The sequence below is a fragment of the Dryas octopetala genome, chromosome 2 (assembly GCF_963921425.1).
Source record: "Dryas octopetala chromosome 2, drDryOcto1.1, whole genome shotgun sequence".
In the NCBI taxonomy this organism is placed as follows: Eukaryota; Viridiplantae; Streptophyta; class Magnoliopsida; order Rosales; family Rosaceae; genus Dryas; species Dryas octopetala.
Genome location: NC_141367.1, coordinates 32,060,897 through 32,081,123, shown reverse-complemented (window position 1 = coordinate 32,081,123; position 20,227 = coordinate 32,060,897). Strand labels below are relative to the sequence as shown.

General features: G+C 33.9%; 2 protein-coding genes across 6 annotated transcripts; both read right to left on the bottom strand.

The window, feature by feature from the left end:
• Window positions 1-2,897: 2,897 nt before the first annotated feature.
• LOC147295799 (Thioredoxin superfamily protein) lies at window positions 2,898-7,927 on the bottom strand. The gene is made up of 7 exons (XM_086232562.1): window positions 7,785-7,927; window positions 6,134-6,215; window positions 5,489-5,608; window positions 5,318-5,396; window positions 4,851-4,937; window positions 3,449-3,511; window positions 2,898-3,201 (listed from the first exon to the last, which is right to left on the bottom strand). The coding sequence occupies exons 2-7, from the start codon at window positions 6,187-6,189 to the stop codon at window positions 3,124-3,126; spliced, it is 483 nt and encodes a 160-aa protein (XP_086088688.1). The 5' UTR covers window positions 6,190-6,215; window positions 7,785-7,927; the 3' UTR covers window positions 2,898-3,123.
• A 407-nt stretch (window positions 7,928-8,334) lies between these two features.
• On the bottom strand, window positions 8,335-16,924 carry LOC147295798 (PA-domain containing subtilase family protein). Of its 5 annotated transcripts, none has more exons than XM_086233068.1 (11): window positions 16,705-16,924; window positions 15,748-15,963; window positions 14,231-14,375; window positions 13,730-14,124; window positions 13,009-13,104; window positions 12,843-12,915; window positions 12,046-12,331; window positions 10,888-11,213; window positions 9,964-10,231; window positions 9,319-9,600; window positions 8,335-8,948 (listed from the first exon to the last, which is right to left on the bottom strand). In XM_086233068.1, the coding sequence occupies exons 2-11, from the start codon at window positions 15,930-15,932 to the stop codon at window positions 8,542-8,544; spliced, it is 2,463 nt and encodes an 820-aa protein (XP_086089194.1). In that variant the 5' UTR covers window positions 15,933-15,963; window positions 16,705-16,924; the 3' UTR covers window positions 8,335-8,541. The 5 variants fall into 5 exon arrangements, with proteins under 5 accessions (XP_086089194.1, XP_086089195.1, XP_086089196.1 ...); XM_086233069.1 differs by having other exon boundaries at window positions 16,709-16,924; XM_086233070.1 differs by having other exon boundaries at window positions 16,753-16,924.
• Window positions 16,925-20,227: the final 3,303 nt, after the last annotated feature.

Here is a 20,227-nt window from a genome sequence, read left to right as displayed (position 1 = left end):
CTCTGGAGTATTATTCAAATTAAAAAGAGGCAATCATAAAGTAGCAAAAGGGAGAACATTGAAAGGAGATATACAAAAGAGAGAACATTGTAGCCGAACCCAGACTTCTTGATTGACAGTGTGTGAACTTAGTGAGGAGATATACAAAAGAGAGAACATTGAGTCCTAAAGATGATCATAAAGTAGCAAATAAATTGGTCAAATATAGAGGTGCCGTCACTGCTTTGTGCAAACACATCCTTGGCAGCTTGCAGCTTAATTAGTCTTAATTACATTATTTATTAGGCAATGCTAGCTATACTTTTTTGACTGTTTAGCTAGCATTTCCTAATAAAATTTATGGAATGGGTAACTAAAGTATGAAATTGATACGAAATAAAAATAGGTCCATTGATTTTAACTACTAAATTTCAATAACATTTTAGTTAAGGTACCAAAATTAAATAGCATTTTAAGTTAGATACTAGTTGAAAAGTCAAACAAAATAATAAAGTAAAAAGTATTATAATTTACAAATATTACATCACATGCCACTACAATAAAAAAAATAAAAATAATATTACATCACAAATATTACATTAATTTATATTATATTGTATTAAAAAAAAATCAATCTAGTCACAACTTAATTGGTAAATAAAAAAAAAACAACTCACACCACTATACTATGTATTATTTTGAGTAAAAATATTGTTTTGACCTCTATTTATACTATATTAGTATATTGTAGTATAATTTATCTAAAAAAAATTCAATTAAGTCACAACTTAAATGTGACTGTTTCACAACTTAGATGTGACTGTTGTTTGATAACACTAAATTTGAAGTTGTGAATGTCGTACAGTCACAACTACATGTGAAGTTGAGACTACATTAGCAAATTTTCAAGATAATATAAAAGCCTCAAGGGCAATTTTGTCAAAACCTTATAGATTTTAACTAACACCCTTTATATGTGGGCCAAAGGACAAAAATGTCAAATGGAAAAAGCTCAAATCAAAGAGGCCAACATATTTGTGACCTAATCTAAAAAACTACATTTAAATTTAGTAGTTCAATTGAAATATTATATGGTCTTCATGCTATATCAAAAAAATATTGAAATTTGGTATTTAATCATAATTTAAAAGTTGTGATATCAAATTGAAAAATAAAATATAAATGAGGTATTAAATGTAATTTGCTCTTTTTAAATTTAAAAGTTAAACTAGAATTTTACGATACAAAGGGTATATCGTCAATCACCTATATGGCTATATATGCTGGAAGCTACAGTACTTGTTCAAACTAAAGCAAGGAACAGCCAAATAAGTAAGCCAGTAGCCAAAGTCAGAGATGAGAGTCCTGCTCATCTCCAACCACAATGGACCGGCCGGCGCCTGTTATTCTTTGGACACATTGCCTGAGATTTTTTGGACAAGAGACGAACTATTAAAACAGAGCCATGCAACGTTAGAAAAAAAGAAATTTATATTAGGATTACTTAGGATTTGAAGGTAACATTTTCTTGTGTTCAAGCGTGTTAATGTAGTAGCACACTGTATGTGAGGTCTAGGTTTATTAGGGTTTATTTTTTAAGAAATTATTCTATATAACGCTACTATCATGTGACATACTAACATAGTGTTACGAATCATATGATAAAAGTGGTTGAGCACTGGAGTTTTCTATCCTTTTGTCATATAGGCATGCATGGCATTATATATACCAGGCCAGGCCAAGGACTAAATACAGCAAAATGCCAATTCTAATATTGCATCGATCATATAAGATCTAGGGTGATGTCATTGTTTTATTCTATTCCCTGTCCTTTTGCAAATCAAGATCTCAACTAAACCACTTTCAATTCTATTTTATAGGCCCCTTTTCATTCTGAAGTTCTGCAATTATTTGTAGAAACCTCTAGATTTTCAATCCCATCAAATACCACTAAATTCCTAAAAAGAATTCTTTTTAAACGTTGCCTAAAATGCTAATCTCAACCACCTAAAAAGTGAAGAGAATTACCATTCTACTACTTTTGTTGTTTTTCTTTAACTCTGAAAACTACAAAAAACAATAGGGCTTGTAACTCTACACTGAGTGCCAATTCCCCTTTCCCATGGTACAAAAAGAATATATTACCAAATTGGACCCTCTAAAGTTGTTTCTTTAATGTTATGAGCATGTTCTTTTCTCTAACACTGAAACTAAGAGGAAATTACAGATTTGGTCCATTTATTTTATACCTAGTTCAATTTTGGTCCACGATCTTTTTTAAGTTCTGTTTTGATCCACTAATTGTTTCATTTGTTCAATAAAGGTCCAGATTTGTGACTTTAAATCCTTTGGGTTGTGTTTTCTTCAATTATAATTGAAGTATAAGTTATATTTCATCATTCCTTAGTCATAAAAACAAATTTGGAGAATTATAATCTAAGAGAATTGAGATTAGGTGAAATTTGAAAAATTGGCAGTTTCGGATACCCTACTTTGGGGTCAATTATCTTGAGTTTTAGAACTTCAATTTGAATGATCTTTATATGTTTGTAAAGAAGAAATGCATAGCTTTAAAATAAGTATATATTTGCTGAATTTGTGTGAGATTTGATAGGATAAAAGACAGACCAAATTTGAGAAAACAAATCTGGACCTTTATTGAACAAGTGAAATAATTAGTAGATCAAAACAGAACTTAAAAAAGATTGTGGACCAAAATTGAACTAGGTATAAAATAACTTGACTAAATCTGCAATTTCCTCCTGAAACTAATTATATTAAGGGAGGAGGGGATTCGAACTTAGGTTCTCTCAATACCACTAAACTAACAGCTAGTTGGATTACACATAGTCACAGGTGATATAAATATTCATTTTCACGCTGTTAAAATCAAAATGGAATTGCAAAGAAAGAAAATGTGCAAGGAATCTTTATACGAGAAGATCAAACTGACATAAATATATTTGTTTAACAATTGAACAATACTACAAGGTTCAGGTCAAAACAAAACCACATCAGTAAACTTAAGCCTTTGTTTAAAGATATCAAACCGTAACATATAGGCCATGGCCTTTCTACATTACATAGAAGTTTAATCTGATCAACCAATAAATCACAAAGTTGCACTCATTCTTCACCAGATTTTCACTGGGGATTTGATGACTGTATTCTATTACGCTTGAAAAATTCTCTAAATCCATAAGTGCTGGGGTCATTATTGAACTGGAAACATGCAGACAGAACGACAAATCAGACAACATGTTAGGTTGTGGAAGTTATACTTCACAGGTAATAAATCTCTACTTTCCATGAAGGAGGGGGAACAAAAAAGATACTGAATCTCTGTATGTATGCATATGATAAAATGGCTATTCATGGATCTCCATAGATTATGAGGTCACAAAAATCTCGGTGGAGTATGATAGAGAAAGTACACCTCTTAAGATCATAAACAAGCTTGGAAACTTACAGGTAGAACTTTCACGGAGTACTTTGTAATATTTTGATCAGCAACCCTTCCCTCGGCAGGTGCCTGCATCAGAAGATAAAAATCACTAAATTTCAACAAGCTAAAGAGGCGTAGTGCCGAAGAGGCGTCTCTGTCAAAATTTCAGGGAGTTATAAAAGACAAAAACTAACCTTCAGCACACATCCACAAATCATGTCATGGACAGAGAATCACTACTTTTTTTTAATTCCCACCAGGCACAAATTTAGCATCAAAAATAGAAACATTACCATGTAGAGTGGCCATTACAAACTAAAGAAAATGAAATGTCATCATGGAACCTCAATTATTTAATTTATATTACATGCCTCCAGACTTGTTTGAAATGCTAAAGGAAACAAAATGGACTGACATCAAGGTTATGCAAACTCAATAATGTAAGCTTTGTTTGGTAGCACATGACGTGAAACTAAAAGAGTAACTGGAATCTCACTTTTTCCCATTATTCACAGAGATGATAAAAAATGAAAAAATAAAAGAAAAAACTTAGCAAAATAATTCTTCATTAGATCTCATAATTTTAATAGGTATATAGATGAAGATGGAACTGGCCCTATCAAAACCACTACCATCTCTAGCAAACCCCCATCAGTATCACTAATAGCACCACCCTATCATCTTTCAAACCACTTAACCAATAGCACAACTACCCTGGCCCAACCATCACTGTTCAGTGGGCACTCCAACAGCCACCTGTTGAGGACGTTCTGCATTTTATGCTCCCATGAAATCACACAAATTGTTCCCATGCTCACCTTAGGACTTCAAATCAACTACTGACTTCATAAATACCATTTAAAGTGATTTAGCAGGCTCTCACTTTAATAATTTGCATACCCCATTGAGGATGTTAGGCACTTTATGCTATCTTTTGTTTTACCAGTTTAAAGACAAAAACAAGAAAATAAATTATTGCTTCCAATAATCAAAACAAGGAGAAAATTAAATGTCTGTTTTTTTTTCACAATATCTTTCTTCTTCTTTTCTTCCTTTTATAACAGTTTCCCATAAACCATATAGACCATGATATTCCAGCTGCCAAGCAGACACTGGCCACCTGGTATTAGGAATCTTTAAAGCTTCAACTGGTGTTCAAGAGTTACAGAATCCAAGCCCCCACTATTACTGATTCTATGTACCACCATCCTATGGGCATCATAGTTTAGCATTCATTACCAAAAAATAGAGAGAATATTTTCCTAACCCAAAGCAAATTAGGTAGTAGGTTATTTAAGTGTAAGATATTTGCATAGTGCAAAAAAATTCAATCTACTTCAACTATGATGATAAAAGCTTCATAGGTTACAGTTAAAACATGACTACAATAAGCAAAAACAGGTCTATGAAAAAATTCCACTCTTACTTGTTGTGGACTATGATATATTTCTATAAATGGATATTCCTTCTTCTGCCGTGTAATACAGAAACCAGGATATTTTGGACATTCAACCTGAAAAATACCAGCGCCAGAACCAAACATATAAAATAACAATATCAGGGTTGCGATAGGGAAGATAAAGAGCGTAAAATTACATGAAGGTGGTTTCAGAATTTGTGCATTCATCAAAGACATGTCCCCATTTTTTGGAGGAGGGGGTAGCTCCCCACTTTAAACGCAAGACCTCCCCCTTCAGGGAGAATGCCAAGAATTCCATTGGGAAGACCAACGGTAAAGACATGGCCTTTAATGCACACATATGTCACTCAAAGATGTGTTTGCAGGATTGAACAAGTGTACTACATGATATTTTGATATTCATAATTCCAAATAAAAAAGGATATGCACTAAGAAAATTGCCGTAGTATTAGACATCATTAAACATAACTTACACGCATAAATTTCACATGTGGATAAAACTCAGCTGCAGCCTCCTCCAATATTTTATCAAGATGTTTTGTAAGATTACACCTACATTATCCGAAGTGAATATTTAGACCTACAATTGGTAAAGGGTTGAAACTGTAAAAAACAAAAGATGATGGGGACTAGCTTTAGATGACCTGATGGTGAATGCAACAACCACAGGATAACCTTCATGAAGGAGCTGGACAAACTCACGTTCTGATGTAAAATGGATGACCCTTGATGGCCCTAGATCCTTTGGATAACCAGTATAATACCTTATATCACAGACAAGAAACATAAGGAGGCTGGAGCAGTACAAACATAATGAAGTTAAGTTGATTAGATAAGAGCGCCATAACAGGTTGTGCGGGGAAAGCCATAATTAGGAATTGTTAACATCCTACTGCAACAATCCAACTTTCATGTACATTTGGTATTTAATTCAGCTCAGAAAAACTTATGAAAGATAGTTTGTTTTATTTCAGCTAAGGTTTCAATATATCTCCACATACTTAAATTTATACTCAACACAAAGAAGAAAAACATGTGGAGTTTTGGAGAAAATTCATCAATAATACATGGAAGTAATTTAAGATAGAAAGAAGGTAATAAATTCGAACATTAGTATAAAAGAAATTTATTATTTCAAGGCTGAAAATTTTATAAAAAGAGAAATGACGGCAACAATTGTTATATTCACTGTTTAGAAGTTATTAGGACAATGTTTTCTACTCACTCTGACAACAATATATATATAGACAGAGATTCAAGGTTGATAAGTGGAATAACAATGCTCATACTTGGATGTTGAACGAAGATGACTGATCATTTTATCGAAAAATGATGGCTCCCCCATTTCTTAGAGCAATGCACCAAACTATCCTGCATGTTAATTTGATAGTATTTCTGTCACTGATTGCCACAATAATATGTATGAACTACTAATGCATGAGAAAGCAACCCAGACTCCCATGACATAATGTTGCTGATCATGAGTTCTCAGTTTCTTAAGTTGATATTCATCAAAAAACACACAAACATTCAAAGATTCAGCTGCTGCTTAAGAAGTCAGTCCACCTGAGCAATGAGTATAAAAACATCCAAAAAGAGAGAAGAACAAAAACCCAGCTACGTTTTGGGTGGATTGGTTGGAAAGGAAGGTTAGGACTTTTGAAGGTATGAGGCGGAGGTGGATTTTTAGTGGGATAGTGTGCTTTTGGGCTTTATTGTGGGCATCTGTATCTAATGAATGTAGAGATTCCATACTTCGTTCTTCAAGCAGAATGAGTAACTGCTTTTTGTGCTAGATGGTAGAGATTTTCCAGTATGGGTGGTGATTGCTTGTTTACTGCTGGAAAGGTGCTGATGCTGTTGTATTTCCTTAATTTAGTTTAACATATTTTTTGTTCCTTACAAAAAAGGACTGAAAAAAGAATTACAGGACACATGCTATGAAACGTTAGAGCGATACACAGTGATGCCGAAAACAATAAGATATGAACTATTGAAAATATCTTGGGAATCATATAGGCAAAGAAAAAGAGGTAGACCTGAATCATTTGTATTTAACTACTCTATTGATTCCAATAAAAGAATAAAAAATAATCATGGTCAATCAAATTAACTTCACGAAAATGAAAGGAAAACTTTCATGCTTATGTGAAACTTTAGGAAATCAACGTCTCTCCAAGCAGTTAAACTTACATACACCACAAAGAAACAACCTTTCATGTGCCCGAGAGAAAAAAAGGTCAACAAAACCCAGGCACACTCTAAAAATCAATTTTTGATGCAGAAAAGGCATAAATGGTAGAACTGTAACTATAGAAGATGAAACAAGCATGGTCAGGACCACCAAATTGTCTCCTTAATTAAGTCAACATTTTGCATTGGTGTTACTTGAACGGAACTTACTCAATCTTGAACCTCAATCCAATTTTCACTTGCTAGTAAACAAGCCAACCTAAAAATCTACTCCAATGTAAGCATAAATCTCCCAGTCAAGAGCAACTACTAGCAACTTCAAATGCAAATGGATTTGCTTTCAATTGCTTACAACTTATTACCACATTGCTTTGAAGCAGTGCATGTACCCCAAAAAGAAAAAGAAAAAAAGGAGCACCCCACCATGTATTGATGATAGAAACGCATCAAAGCACATATTTCTCTCAGACATTTTATCAAACACATTCAGTGCTTCAAAAAATAATATTTCCCATGAAGCATGCAAAATGATCACATAGAACGACACTGCATTACGGATTTGTTTCTATCAAAACCCATTTTCCCAGTTCGTTTTTTTCTACAGATACCATCACAGGAGAACTCAAACAACAGTTGGGCTCATAAAATACAATTACACACTCTGTTCGCTTGATGAGAGAACATATGGGGTTGCAATAAAGAAAACAGATAAATATGGAATAGAAGATGAGGGAAATCCGAAAGAACCTGTTAGCTGTCGTTGATTCTTAAGCAAAGTTGACTTGTGCAACACCAACACTCTCAGTCTGAGACGGAAATTTCTTACTCCCGTACCAGTGGTTTTAGTGAGTTTTTGCGGGAATTATGTTCATACCCCCCGATTTTCTCACTGTACCCCCCACATATTTATTCCGAAAACATCTTCAAGGTTAAACCGTTAAACCCACCACTCGAGAATTTTTTCTTGTGGGTTTTGACCAAAAAATAATAATCACGATTGTGGGCTGGTGTTTTCTACAGGTGCAGTCCACGGTTGTGGGCTGGTGTTTGTAAATTTCACTTGATATCCTTTCCAAACACTATTTTTTATTTTCACTTTTTCATATTTTCAGGTAAAATAAGGAAGAAAATTTTTGAAAACTACTTTTAAGGTGTATTCACTTTAAACCTTGTGTATTTTACGAGTTAATTTCTCATTTTAGTTTTTTGTCATTTAGAGTTTTTTATGCTGATGCCAGCACCCTATCTCGATGCAAAGTTAACACTCTAAAAAGAAATCTAAGGAAGAAAAACTTCGTGCGAAATCAAATTACGAAAACTTATATAAGTGGAAGAAACTCAGGGTCACCCCTCATACCAGTTATCTTTACAGCTACTCCACATACATACATATATATATATATATATATTTCTGACAAATACATCTAGCCTCACACCTTATTCCCAAAGATTACAAAGAATATTACAACCATAATTGTTAAAATTCTTAATTAACCAATCCAAATCACCGTTGGTAACCCATAGCTACCACCGGGATCCTCACCTTGTGCCCCCGGCTACCTTTCATTAGTACCTCTCCAAAACTGTAGGTTCCAGTCAGAGATCGAACAGTGAGAGTCACCGAGAATTTTCGTGATGCACCAGGTTTCAGAGTCATTGCAGGAGGGCTGGCTTCAATGGCAATGGCTGGAGCCATTCTGGTTGTGATCACATAGGTTTCTTGTTCAGCAACATTTGTGACCGTGCGCGTGACTGTTCGACTTTTCACGAGATGAGATACGGTGATTGATGGAGAGTTGAAATTTGATGGGTGGCCCATGGAGTAATTGCAGGGGGAGTTAGTGTAGTTCCTTATCTCATGAGCATCAATACCAGGTGTTGTACACAAGAAACCCAAGTAATCCTCATAACCTGACATTAAGAAAAAGGAAATATGGATTGAGATTTCATCAGATAACGTTTTAATATCGTTTAACAGAATCTTCTGTTTCATCTCAACAGGCAAAATAGCTGCAGTGCTCTGGAAGGCAAACTACCAACTTTTCTTTAACATTTATGGGAACGTATAACAATATAGTTGTCCTCATGGTTCGTATTCCCTGGTAAATATTATTAATTCTTTGTAACCAGCTATAGACTATAAACTTTTACATGTGAATATTTTGTACCTCAAGCAATCGACAAGAAGACATTACCAAAATCCATATTTCCAAATTACTTGGGGATTTATTTTGAGTCAAATAGCATATAATCATTTATAAGTAGGTAGAAGAATACGCACCCACGTCAAAGATTAGTCCAGGATCCAGGGCAGCTCTTGGATCAACATGGCCACTCCCATAATCAAAAGGGGTAGCACTGACCAGCTTCAAGGCTTGTGTATCGGAAGTTTGTTGTGCTTGAAGAGGTTTTCCAGCCCTGTCCATAGTTGTTGATGTCGTCATCAAGGCTGATTTGATGGCAGCAGGGCTCCAATGAGGGTGCTTCTGCTTTACAAGAGCAGCTATTCCTGCTATATGTGGTGCAGCCATACTTGTTCCAGAAATCATGGCGAATCCCTCCCCTGGTCAAATTAAATAATCCCGTAATATGTCAACAATTGCATTTTTAGAGGTATAATTGTTATTGCTTTAGGTTTAATTTGAAGATGAGAAGACAAGGAAAAAGAAATTTCTAACAAAAAATTCTGAACATATTCCCCTTATCTTCTCAGCAAAATAACCATGCCTTTCCAAAATTTCCACAATCATTTTAAATGTTAACACCCTATGTTTGACATTTTTGTTCTGAATGGCATATAATTCCACAGATTAACTGCACTTTGGGACTCAAATTTGATAGACAGCTATGTACTAAAACATCTGGAGAAAGTTTGAAACGTCCAAATTTGGGGGAGAGCATATAAATGCTTTGATTAAATCCTTACCAACATAATCAGGTTCATCGGTTCCATTTGGAGACCAAGCAGCCCAAATCAGAGAACCAGGAGCTAGAATATCTGGTTTGAGAAGATCTGCGTCTTGGAAGCTGAAATCTTTAATATTGGGTCCTCGAGCAGAGAATAGTGCCACCTGTGGTGCTGATTTGTGGAGTATAGGCATCAAACCATCCCCAATGCTACCTATAGCTTTGAAGCTCTTCACACGACCAGTCCAATCTCTTGACGTAGAGGTATTGTAATAATCTATAAGATCCTGAATTGCATGAAAGGGGAAAAGTGAGAACAAACATAAAGAAGAAAAGATGGAAAACAAGCCAGGACTTAAAAGTAGTTCACATATTTTGTAACATGTATTACAATAGAAATTATTAGACAGGATGAAGCTCATAAGCCAACTAAGATATGACAAAAGTGAATTTGCATGACTCTTATCTTATATATTTTTCTTTCTCCTTATTGGAATTCACTTCTGACATATCATGAGCTTATGATAAAATTTGGCTATAGAAACTGTAATAAATCAAATTCCATGAAACACTTGGAGAATGTTCCAGAATATAACTTGATTACAACTCTAAACTTTGGCAAAAAAAACCATATCATTAAGGAGAAAAGTTGAAACTTTTACAACATGTATTACAATAGAAATTATTAGACAGGATGAAGCTCATAAGCCAACTAAGATATGACAAAAGTGAATTTGCATGACTCTATCTTATATATTTTTCTTTCTCCTTATTGGAATTCACTTCTGACATATCATGAGCTTATGATAAAATTTGGCTATAGAAACTGTAATAAATCAAATTCCATGAAACACTTGGAGAATGTTCCAGAATATAACTTGATTACAACTCTAAACTTTGGCAAAAAAACTATATCATTAAGGAGAAAAGTTGAAACTTTTACCATTGACTTGCTAACATCAGTGATTAAAATCCCAGGAATGCCAACAGCAACAGGATCAAATTTTGTTCCAGGGGAAACATTTTCCACAGCAAGAACAAAGCCAATTGCACCAAGACTTTTGGCTGTTTGTGAGACTTTCTTGATTGATGCAGTACCGACAACAAAATTGAATGAATAGCCACAAAGAAGAATATTCCCCTCAACCAAGTTCTTGTTTAAAACTTCTGGTCTCTGGCAGTCTGAGGGGCTATACTTCACTACTGAAGAATCCAGAAGCACATCATTTGCAGCAACCAGTGTGTACGTTCGATTTGGATGTGTAGATGCTGCAAAAGGGAGAATGCGGGGGGGAGTACTTCAGCTTTAGAAAGGCAGAAATGTAGATAAGAGAACCAGTGAATCACAGGAGAATGTAAAAGATATTTTAAGTACGCATCGACGAAAATACACTAGAACTGCTGTAAATTGATGTGGTCTCAAGAGAACACAACCATGGAATGCTCCAGGAGGCATTACATAACTCCACCTGAACTGAAAGCCTTTCCTACTATGAGGCCGGTTGTTGATATAGGCTGATTATTAGGCATTCAGCAGAAAATAAGGCTGTTACTGTATTAAGTCTGATTTATAAAGCTGATTACCTGAGCAATTTATGTCCTGATCCTATATAAGTCGGTGTACTCCTTTCTTTGAATATGCAATACCATGATCTTCTTCTCCCTTTCTAAAGTTTCTTAGAGTTCTTATAGCAGTTGAATATATGCCTTTTTAAACCCCCAATGAGTATAGGCAAGATGCATACACCATATATGGTTGGTAGGTCAACCAAAATTATCATGTTATCAAACAATCATGTTTTGCAAGTAATCTTTCATCTCAAAGAACAAAATTTAGAATAGAGGACAAGATAAAACTTGGGTGTGTTTGGTCTGTTTTTGGAAATGGCAAAAGCATTTTGTGTTTAGTTAAAGTAGACAAAAGTGTTTTTTGAGAGCAAAGAAGCAATTGGAGTGCTTTCCTGAAGAAATTATATACTTTCCACGAAGTGCTTCTAGGTGAATATGTGGAATGCATTTAGGTTTTTAATGAATGTTCTACTAACAAAAGCCTACTGAAAAAAGTGTTACTGAATACAAACAATCCCAAACTGAAACTTACGTGACAACCCAAGTCCAGCTAATATTTTTCCATTTCCAAGCATCAGATGATTTTTGTATCTGCGATCATCGATGGCGGCAGCAACAGATGCTATCCAAGGGCTATAAGAAACCAAAGTTTTTGGAAAAGGTCCTCCATTTCCAGCTGCCTGTGCAACAAATACACCTGCTTTCACAGCTGAAAGAAGTGTGGCATCAAAAGGGTTCAAATAAGTGGTCTTGGTGGTAGCTGGAGGACTGTTAGGTCCCACAGAAAGGCTCAGTATATCCACTCCATCGTATACAGCCTGTTCAAGAAATTTCTTCAAATAAGAATCAACCATCCAGGACATAGAAACCAAAAGTAATAACCTAAAAGAATGTAAAACACTAAAAATAGTGGGAAAAAATAAAAACTCTGGTCATTTTATCTTCAATAAATATGCAGCAGTCATATACAACTAACTAAAACCTTTTTACCCTCTTTTAACTGTTAGATGATGGAGACAGATGTGGCAAAGAGGAGAAATCCCAAAATACTTTTCTTTTTCTTTTCATTTTTTTTCTTAGCTTCAAATAATCTAAAACAAAACAAAAACAAAGATGTTATAATTGTGTAAAAAAAAAAAAATCAGATCAAATACTGAACAGATTTCTATAAGTTTCAAAGTGAGCGGGAAAATAATATCAGGGAATATGGATGAACAGCATTCAAATGAGGACAACAGCTTACATTGTCCCACTCACAATTATACAAAAAAGCAACACTAAAAGCATTCACCCAAATTTTTTTGTTCTGTTAATGGAATGATTGCACACCTGATCAATTGCGGCTACTACATCTGCAACAAACCCTCCAAAAAGCCTGTAGAGGGCTTTATATACAGCAATTCTGAACACAGCAATTTATTGGTCTCAATTAGAAGAAAGAATAATATTTATCCTTTGAATCAGGTCATCACCAGAGGAAATTTTTATTCCTCACCTAGCACGGGGAGCCATCCCACTTGCTTTCCCAAATTCATGACCATGCATTCTCACAGGGATTCCATTATTTCCAGCTGCAATAGCTGCAGTGTGACTGGTAGACAAAGACACAAAAGAAAGTAGGAAAAAAGCTTCAGACAGAATAAATCTCAATCAACATCAGGAGAAAGGGGAAAGGGAAGAGATCAAAAGATTTGTGTTAAAAACAAATGTTGATTTAAACAGGAGCAATAAATTCTATCAATTGCAAGTAGTAGGCATGAGGAACTTTGGTGGTTTCCATAGCCTATTACTCACTGAAACGGTGGAAACCCAAAAGTTTCACCTTCTGCAATTCTATCAAAGATATAAATGCATTATATTTTTCTCAAGATGTTACCATAACACTATCCATATGCTCATAACCATTAATTTTGAATACATGAGTATGCATTTTAACAAATGTCCTTCTCTCTTTGTTCACACATTAAGGGTCATGGCAACTTTGCAATTTGTTGAAGTGTTTCTAAGCTTACTAATTGGATTCACCAACATTGTTGCCATTCATGGTATTTTTTTATGCAGTGTTAAAGTTACTTTTACTTCTTTGAAACTAATATATTTCTGTATATGTATGGAACATTTATATAAATTAAATTTCCAGTCAGAATGATATAGAACAAATAAACAGTAGCATACATTCCGAGTGAAGAATGTATAACAGAAGTATGGGACCTAACCTCCCATGTCCATCACCATCCATAGGAGAGGCAAAATCAATAGAAGGGTTAAATACCCCAGCTGCTATTGCAGCTTTGGCAAAATGGTGGGCTCCAATAATCTTCCCATTACAGAAGTTCCTCTTGGTGTCTGGATCAACTTCACATTTACCTCTGTACTTTGGAACAGGTCCATAAGGATCAGAATTGTAGGTTGCAAAGCTTGGATGGTGCGGATAAATCCCCGAGTCCACAAACCCTATCACAATATCTTCTCCGGCCCTATCAAAGCCACCTCCTGTTGGCCATACACCGGTTGGAAGCCCTAAAAACTGTGGGGTGTGGGTTGTAAGCCTTCTCACCTTCCAATCTCTCTCCACGGATTTCACACCAGGGGCACGCCTCAGTGTTTCTGCCTACTAATATAAGGACCAGTGTAAGAAAATGAGAATGCAAGAGAAGACATCAATATTGTACTATTCAAAAAAAAAAGTTCTAAAGAGGAAGTGTCCAAGGTTTCACCTGTTCAAGAGAAATGTGAGCTGCAAAGCCATTTATAAGATGTTGATAACTGTAGAGTTTCTGGTAGGTCCCTTGCTCAAACAGCATACCAAGAAGCATATCATGTTTATTCTCAAGGTGTCGGGCATAGGACGTGACTGATTCACTGAAAGAATCCAAAAGAAGGGGAAAAGGTAAAATAGCAAAATGTTAATTATCACAGTCCATTTCTTGAATCAAAATCCAAGAGATAACCACCCTGCTGGTAAAGGAGAATATCTCACCAAATCTATGATAATTTAGGATGACAGAAGTGCATTATATAGACCATGAGATGATATTGAAATGCAATCTTTTCCCAAGAAAGTAACTAGTTGCATTTAAGCTGTCACATAATGATACCATATGACGCTTATGTCAGAATATGTTAGCATAAGAATAGCAGAAACTAATTATTATATGCCAACAAATATTTAGGATGGGAGACATGTTGTAAGATTTCCATAAGGATCTTAAAAGAGTCGGTTAAAAAAAAACCATTGATGGTAAAAAGAAGCAATAAAAGAGTAAGATTATAATTATAAAGATAAACATAACAAATGAGAATATTGAATAGAACTGTATCAAACCAGTACGGTCTAAAAATTAAAATTGATATGTTCTATTTTTGGATGAATTTGTCTATATATATTTTATCTTGAGTAAAATCATCAACTAATGACAAAAGTTAGCACAATATTTCACATGATTTCATAAATGGTCCAACACAACTAGTTCTAGCTATGGTTCTATTTCTTTCCAATGGCTCACCATCCATGTCATTATATTCTTACATTTAAATCCTGCATGGATTTGGACAGATTCTCAATTTCATGAAACAACCATCAGGCCGGAAGTATTTGCTTTCGTTTCTTTTTCTACTTCCACAGCAAGTAATAATTAAGAACAGTGTAACTCTGTTTGTTCTGAGTTGTTATGATTTTAAAAAAATTATTATTATTATAGCAAGCAATTAATAAAAATGTACAAGAAAAACAATTTCACCCAAACTTGCTTTAATGGATTGGGGTTGGAGTCATTCCTCACTAGATCTACAATCCCAACATCAATAATTTTACATGCCTGAACATATCCACGAACTTGCTTATACATGATTTGACATTACATATGCCTATGCAAAGTCAACCAAAGAATTAGGGTTCATATGGCTCAACAACATACAAGTTATTAGAAAAGTCCTTGGTCCAACAAAGATAACTCAGAAGTCTAAGACCCCACTTGGACTATGTGCGACACTAATTACATAGAAATCTAATTTCAAAGCTTGTTTGAATGGTCAAAGCATCCCAGGCTGTCTACCACTGGTTGACAATAGGATAATATTCTTATCCAAGATATGAAACTTTGTCATTTCATATACATAATATAGCTAGACATACATACATAAATACATGCATATATATATAAGTACATGATATGCATGTGCGTTATAAATGTAAAGAAATACCAAAAAAATCCAAGGTAAAATTTGCATATACCTAGTGGTGTCAATCTTTTCATCAGATTCCACAGCAGTGGCTTCAAAACCATCAACACCACCTTTGTAACTTATAATAGGCTCTCCTTCGATAGTCACAATATAAATTTCAGCTTTCCCAATAACTAAAAGGGAACATAAAACTGAAATCGCATACCCAAACTCCACAGCCCTCATTTTGGCCATTCGAGTATCCAACTTCAGTACCCCGCTAGATCTGAAACATCACAAACACCAAGAGTCAAAAATATGAAGTTGATCCTAAATATCTATAGAAGGCACAATATTACAATAATTATTACGATGATGACTGTGATAATGACGACTTGCACTTAAAAACAAAGTAAACATTTTTATTGGTTTCTGGGATATATGGTAGGAAAATAATATGATTAAAAAAATTTAATTTAATCTTCCTTACATTTGGGTATTCCCTGTGCTTTCTGAGTTGAAAACAACACTGAACTAATAGAAAATCAAAATCTGAATAGAAAAAAAATACCCAGATAAAGAAATAGAATGTTCATATTTCTCGAAGCCTAAACCCACATACCCAAATATATACAAAAAATTAAATATGTACCCACTTGTGCTAAGATCAGACTGCTGAAGTAGTTAAACAAACACACAGGTTTTAGAGTCTAAGAAATCAAAGTTTGATGAATGAGTGAAGTGAGTGAGAGAGTGGAAGAGATAGTGCAAGGTAGCTTCAAGATCACAAAGAAGCATTCAAAAGCATTCACCGAAAAAAGTTGTTCCCATTACTAAAACGCCAAAAGAAGTAAAAATGAATCTCACTAATTCCATAATATCCAAAAATAAGAAAAAGCAATCACTTTTATTAGCGATCCAAGCAACGAATAATCGGCGACTAAAGAAGATCATGTTCCGATATTCGTATCGAAGAAAATCAAAAATATTATTATAAAAAAAAAAAAAAAATCAAGTCATTGGTTACTTGCAGAGAGATCCAGGAGACGAATCGTTGAAGATGAGCTAGATTTACATGTAGGAGCTTGAATGTGAAACGGAGGGCTGAGATTTGATCAGAATGCGGATCGCATTGAGAGCTCGGGGAGAGAGCTCAAGCTGTGAGGGTGAAGCTGATCGACTTCAGTGAGTGAGTGTGAGAGTGACTGAGTGAGAGAGCGAGAGAGAGTCTGGTAGTTAGGGTTTTTATTTTTCAATTTTAGGAGGTGAGGGACAGACATAAAACCGAAGATGATGGAGGGACTTGTACATAAAATAAAAAATGATTAATTAATTAATTTATTATCATTTTCTTTGTTTATGATTTTAAGGAAATTTTGCATCGAATTCATTTGATTTACTAATTATTAGTTGTAAATTTGTTGATTAGTTTTATTTTATTTTATTTTTGTATGATTTATTTGTTTTAATTTTTTTGGTAAGAAAGAGGTCAAAGATTTCAGTTTATGTGGTGAGAGAAACATTCGCGCGCAAGCTGTCGGACGGTTTATTGGAAATGACGAAAATGCCCTCAGAGTTTTGTTGAAAGGGGGGGCGGGAGCGGCTACGGTTCCTGGGTTCCCTGCCCTGTCTTCTTTCAGTTTTTTGGTCTTTCTATCTTATTTCAGGTGGAGATTCCTTTTTTGTACTGCATTTTTTATTCTTATATTAGGCCTTTTTATTTTTATTTTTATTTTTATTTTTATTAAGGCTATAGATACATCAAGGATTCATAACTCAAATCAATTCTCTCCAAACCACCCTAAGTCTAAATATAAAGTCTTAAATCTTTATAAATCTTAAAATTCTATAAATTTTATGCAGTGCTTGTGAGAACAAGCACACCAATATACACAAAATAATATTGGGTGCAAATGATTAGTAGACTAGCCAAGTGATTCGTAGATTAACCGAACAATCCATAGACCAGTTGATTGATCCCAAACTAATTATATCTCATTTGTTTAGTATCTAAATTAAAAAGAAGTGTTACTTGTTGTTTTGGTCAAAAAGTGTTTCATTTAGTATTTAATCCAATTTTCGATTATGTATATAAGAATGCACGTGGATTCAATCCTCAATGTAATTTAATGATTTGAACCGTTCATTTGTTATGTATCTATTTAAGATCATGTTTTTAAAAAGTTAACCTAATTGAAAAGTATTTAATTATTTATTTATGAACAAGTAAATAGATGAACATAATAATTTCAATAAATACTGAAATGATTAGGATGATAATCAACTGAGCAAATGAGTTATAATTATAATAATATATATTATGTTATGACACTGTCTATTTGAACAGTACAGTTAATAAGTCTCATGAATGTTTGATATTTTATGTTTTAATGTAATTATTTAGAAATAATGGGAGAAAGTGAAGGAAATTATCACCTAGGTCCCTAGAGGTCTATTTTATGATGGGAACTACTATGGTGCTGGTTTTTTATGCACATATGCTGATTGTTCTTTACGTTTAATAAGAAAAAGAAACAAAAGAATTTTTATTTCTTACTTTTTGGTGCTGAGAGCCTGAGAAAATGGGATCCATTTGACATTTGTGTCACACAAAACATATAATAGATGAAATCTAAACATTCAACATCGTGTAAACTTTAAAGCTCATACCATATAATACTAATTATATTTGTTTTGGTATCATTGTCAGGCTTGTCAGCATAAAATCTTATTAATATTGATTAACTTTCTCTTTTTGGGAACTCTTTCGGCCTTCTCTTCGGGTCTACATCTCAAATTTATATGAATTTAACTTTTCATGGTAAAAAAGCTGTGTTCATTCTCATACCTCAAAACTAAAGCTGAGTCGAACACAACATCATCCCTAAATTAATTTGTTAATTTGAGTTGGAAGAGAAAACAGTTGTTAATTTGTTGATATTGTTCTAATAGTACCTTATACGAACTTCTGTTAGGATGACCCCTCATACTATAATTGTTATTTTTTAATCCTTGCCCCTTGTGTTGATTACTCGAAATTGCCACTAAAATATATTTACCAGTTTACCACACTACATGATTTGGAAAAGGACTGCAGTACTCTAAAGTCATCTCCAAACAGTCCTTTTCCAAAATATCAACATTAGATAAAACATAATTCAAATGGACCCATTTTATAATGTGCTATCAAATCCATGCTATATAGTAGTATAGTTTAGTTTAGAAATAGAAACCAACAAATAATATATCAAAGAAAAATTAAAATAACAAAGAAGGTAAGATTAGAATATTCTGGTACTCTATTTGTTGATTGAACAAATAAAAAATCAACACTGAAATATCTCAAAGGATTGGATTAATTTAATATTTTGCATTGATAGTTGTTGCATGAAGGATTAAGAAATAAAAGATTTGAATCAAACTATAGTACGAAATGAACGCGTGATGAAAGTTTCTTCTAAAAACAAAAAACTAATTCTTATAAAAAACAGAATAGAAAGCCAACAAATAAGCAAAGAAAAATTGAAAAGAGGTATAAGATAAGAAAATTCTGGTAATCTAAGTGTGGATTGGACAAGTGGAGTTTTGAAAGGGTTACTATCTGAGAACATGTGAAGGTTGCCCCCACCAATCCACCATAGTTGTCGTCGAGCTTGTACACCACATGTGACTCGGCTAAGGCCATTTCAGTGGCCTAAATCCAAAAATGACAAATTGTTCAGTTCAGTTACATATTTTAATAACTTAATGCAACAGCATTATTATTATTTTTTTCAGATAAAGAAAAAAATGTATTATTATTTTATTATCAACCCATCCAAACAGTCCTTTACACGAATTCGGTGCACGTGCTCATGGGTACATTGTAGGCTTCACAGCTACTACTTGTTTGTCAACTTTCCTTTCTTTTTTTTTTTCTTTTTTTTGTTCTTTTTTGTAGTTTTAAGTTTTTGCCATATTACAATTCACGTGAAGTTCTAAACATTTTCATGTGACTTCAGGGGAATGGTTAGAATGTGTATTATGACAGTTTACCTCACACTAATGACAAGGATTTGAGTCTTACACCCTTTTGTTCTTTTGAATTAAAAAAGTTAAAAATTATGTATTTGGGAATTTATGGCTTTAAATATAGTAATAGGTGAAGGTGATTTGTTTTTTCTTACACAAAGATTTGAACCTAGCATCTCTGTACGTCCCTATCTCACTAATCTAAAACCAATATTAAACTGAGCTTCATAAGCAGGTCAAGAGGGACCTAGCTTAATTGTTATTATAACAAGGAGAAAATGACATTAATTATATCTAGTGGATGATATATATGGAGAATGGACCCTCTCATTTTTCTTAACAATATGTATTTAATTATTGGTACGAAGTAATGAAAGTAGTTAAAATGTTAATTTGTTATCAATGATAATTATTTAAAGTTGTGAAAACCATGAGCTTTATCACTTTCATCCAACATGACAATTATCGATCACCTAAGTTATCAAGCTAGGTATCTGTCATATGAAATTTACTTTCCAATAAATATGACACAACTGTAC

What these genes read in the sequence shown, in the direction of transcription:
- LOC147295798 (XM_086233068.1), bottom strand. Translation starts at nt 15,932, where the DNA reads ATGGCCAAAATGAGGGCTGTGGAGTTTGGGTATGCGATTTCAGTTTTA. An exon ending in AGCTGGACTTGGGTTGTCAC is followed by an intron (nt 11,214 to 12,045) that starts GTAAGTTTCAGT and finishes TCCCTTTTGCAG; the next exon opens with CATCTACACATCCAAATCGA. An exon ending in CGATGAACCTGATTATGTTG is followed by an intron (nt 9,601 to 9,963) that starts GTAAGGATTTAA and finishes TAATTTGACCAG; the next exon opens with GGGAGGGATTCGCCATGATT.
- LOC147295799 (XM_086232562.1), bottom strand. Translation starts at nt 6,189, where the DNA reads ATGGGGGAGCCATCATTTTTCGATAAAATGATCAGTCATCTTCGTTCA. An exon ending in GTTGTTGCATTCACCATCAG is followed by an intron (nt 5,397 to 5,488) that starts GTCATCTAAAGC and finishes CGGATAATGTAG; the next exon opens with GTGTAATCTTACAAAACATC. An exon ending in CACATGTGAAATTTATGCGT is followed by an intron (nt 4,938 to 5,317) that starts GTAAGTTATGTT and finishes GGTATTTTTCAG; the next exon opens with GTTGAATGTCCAAAATATCC.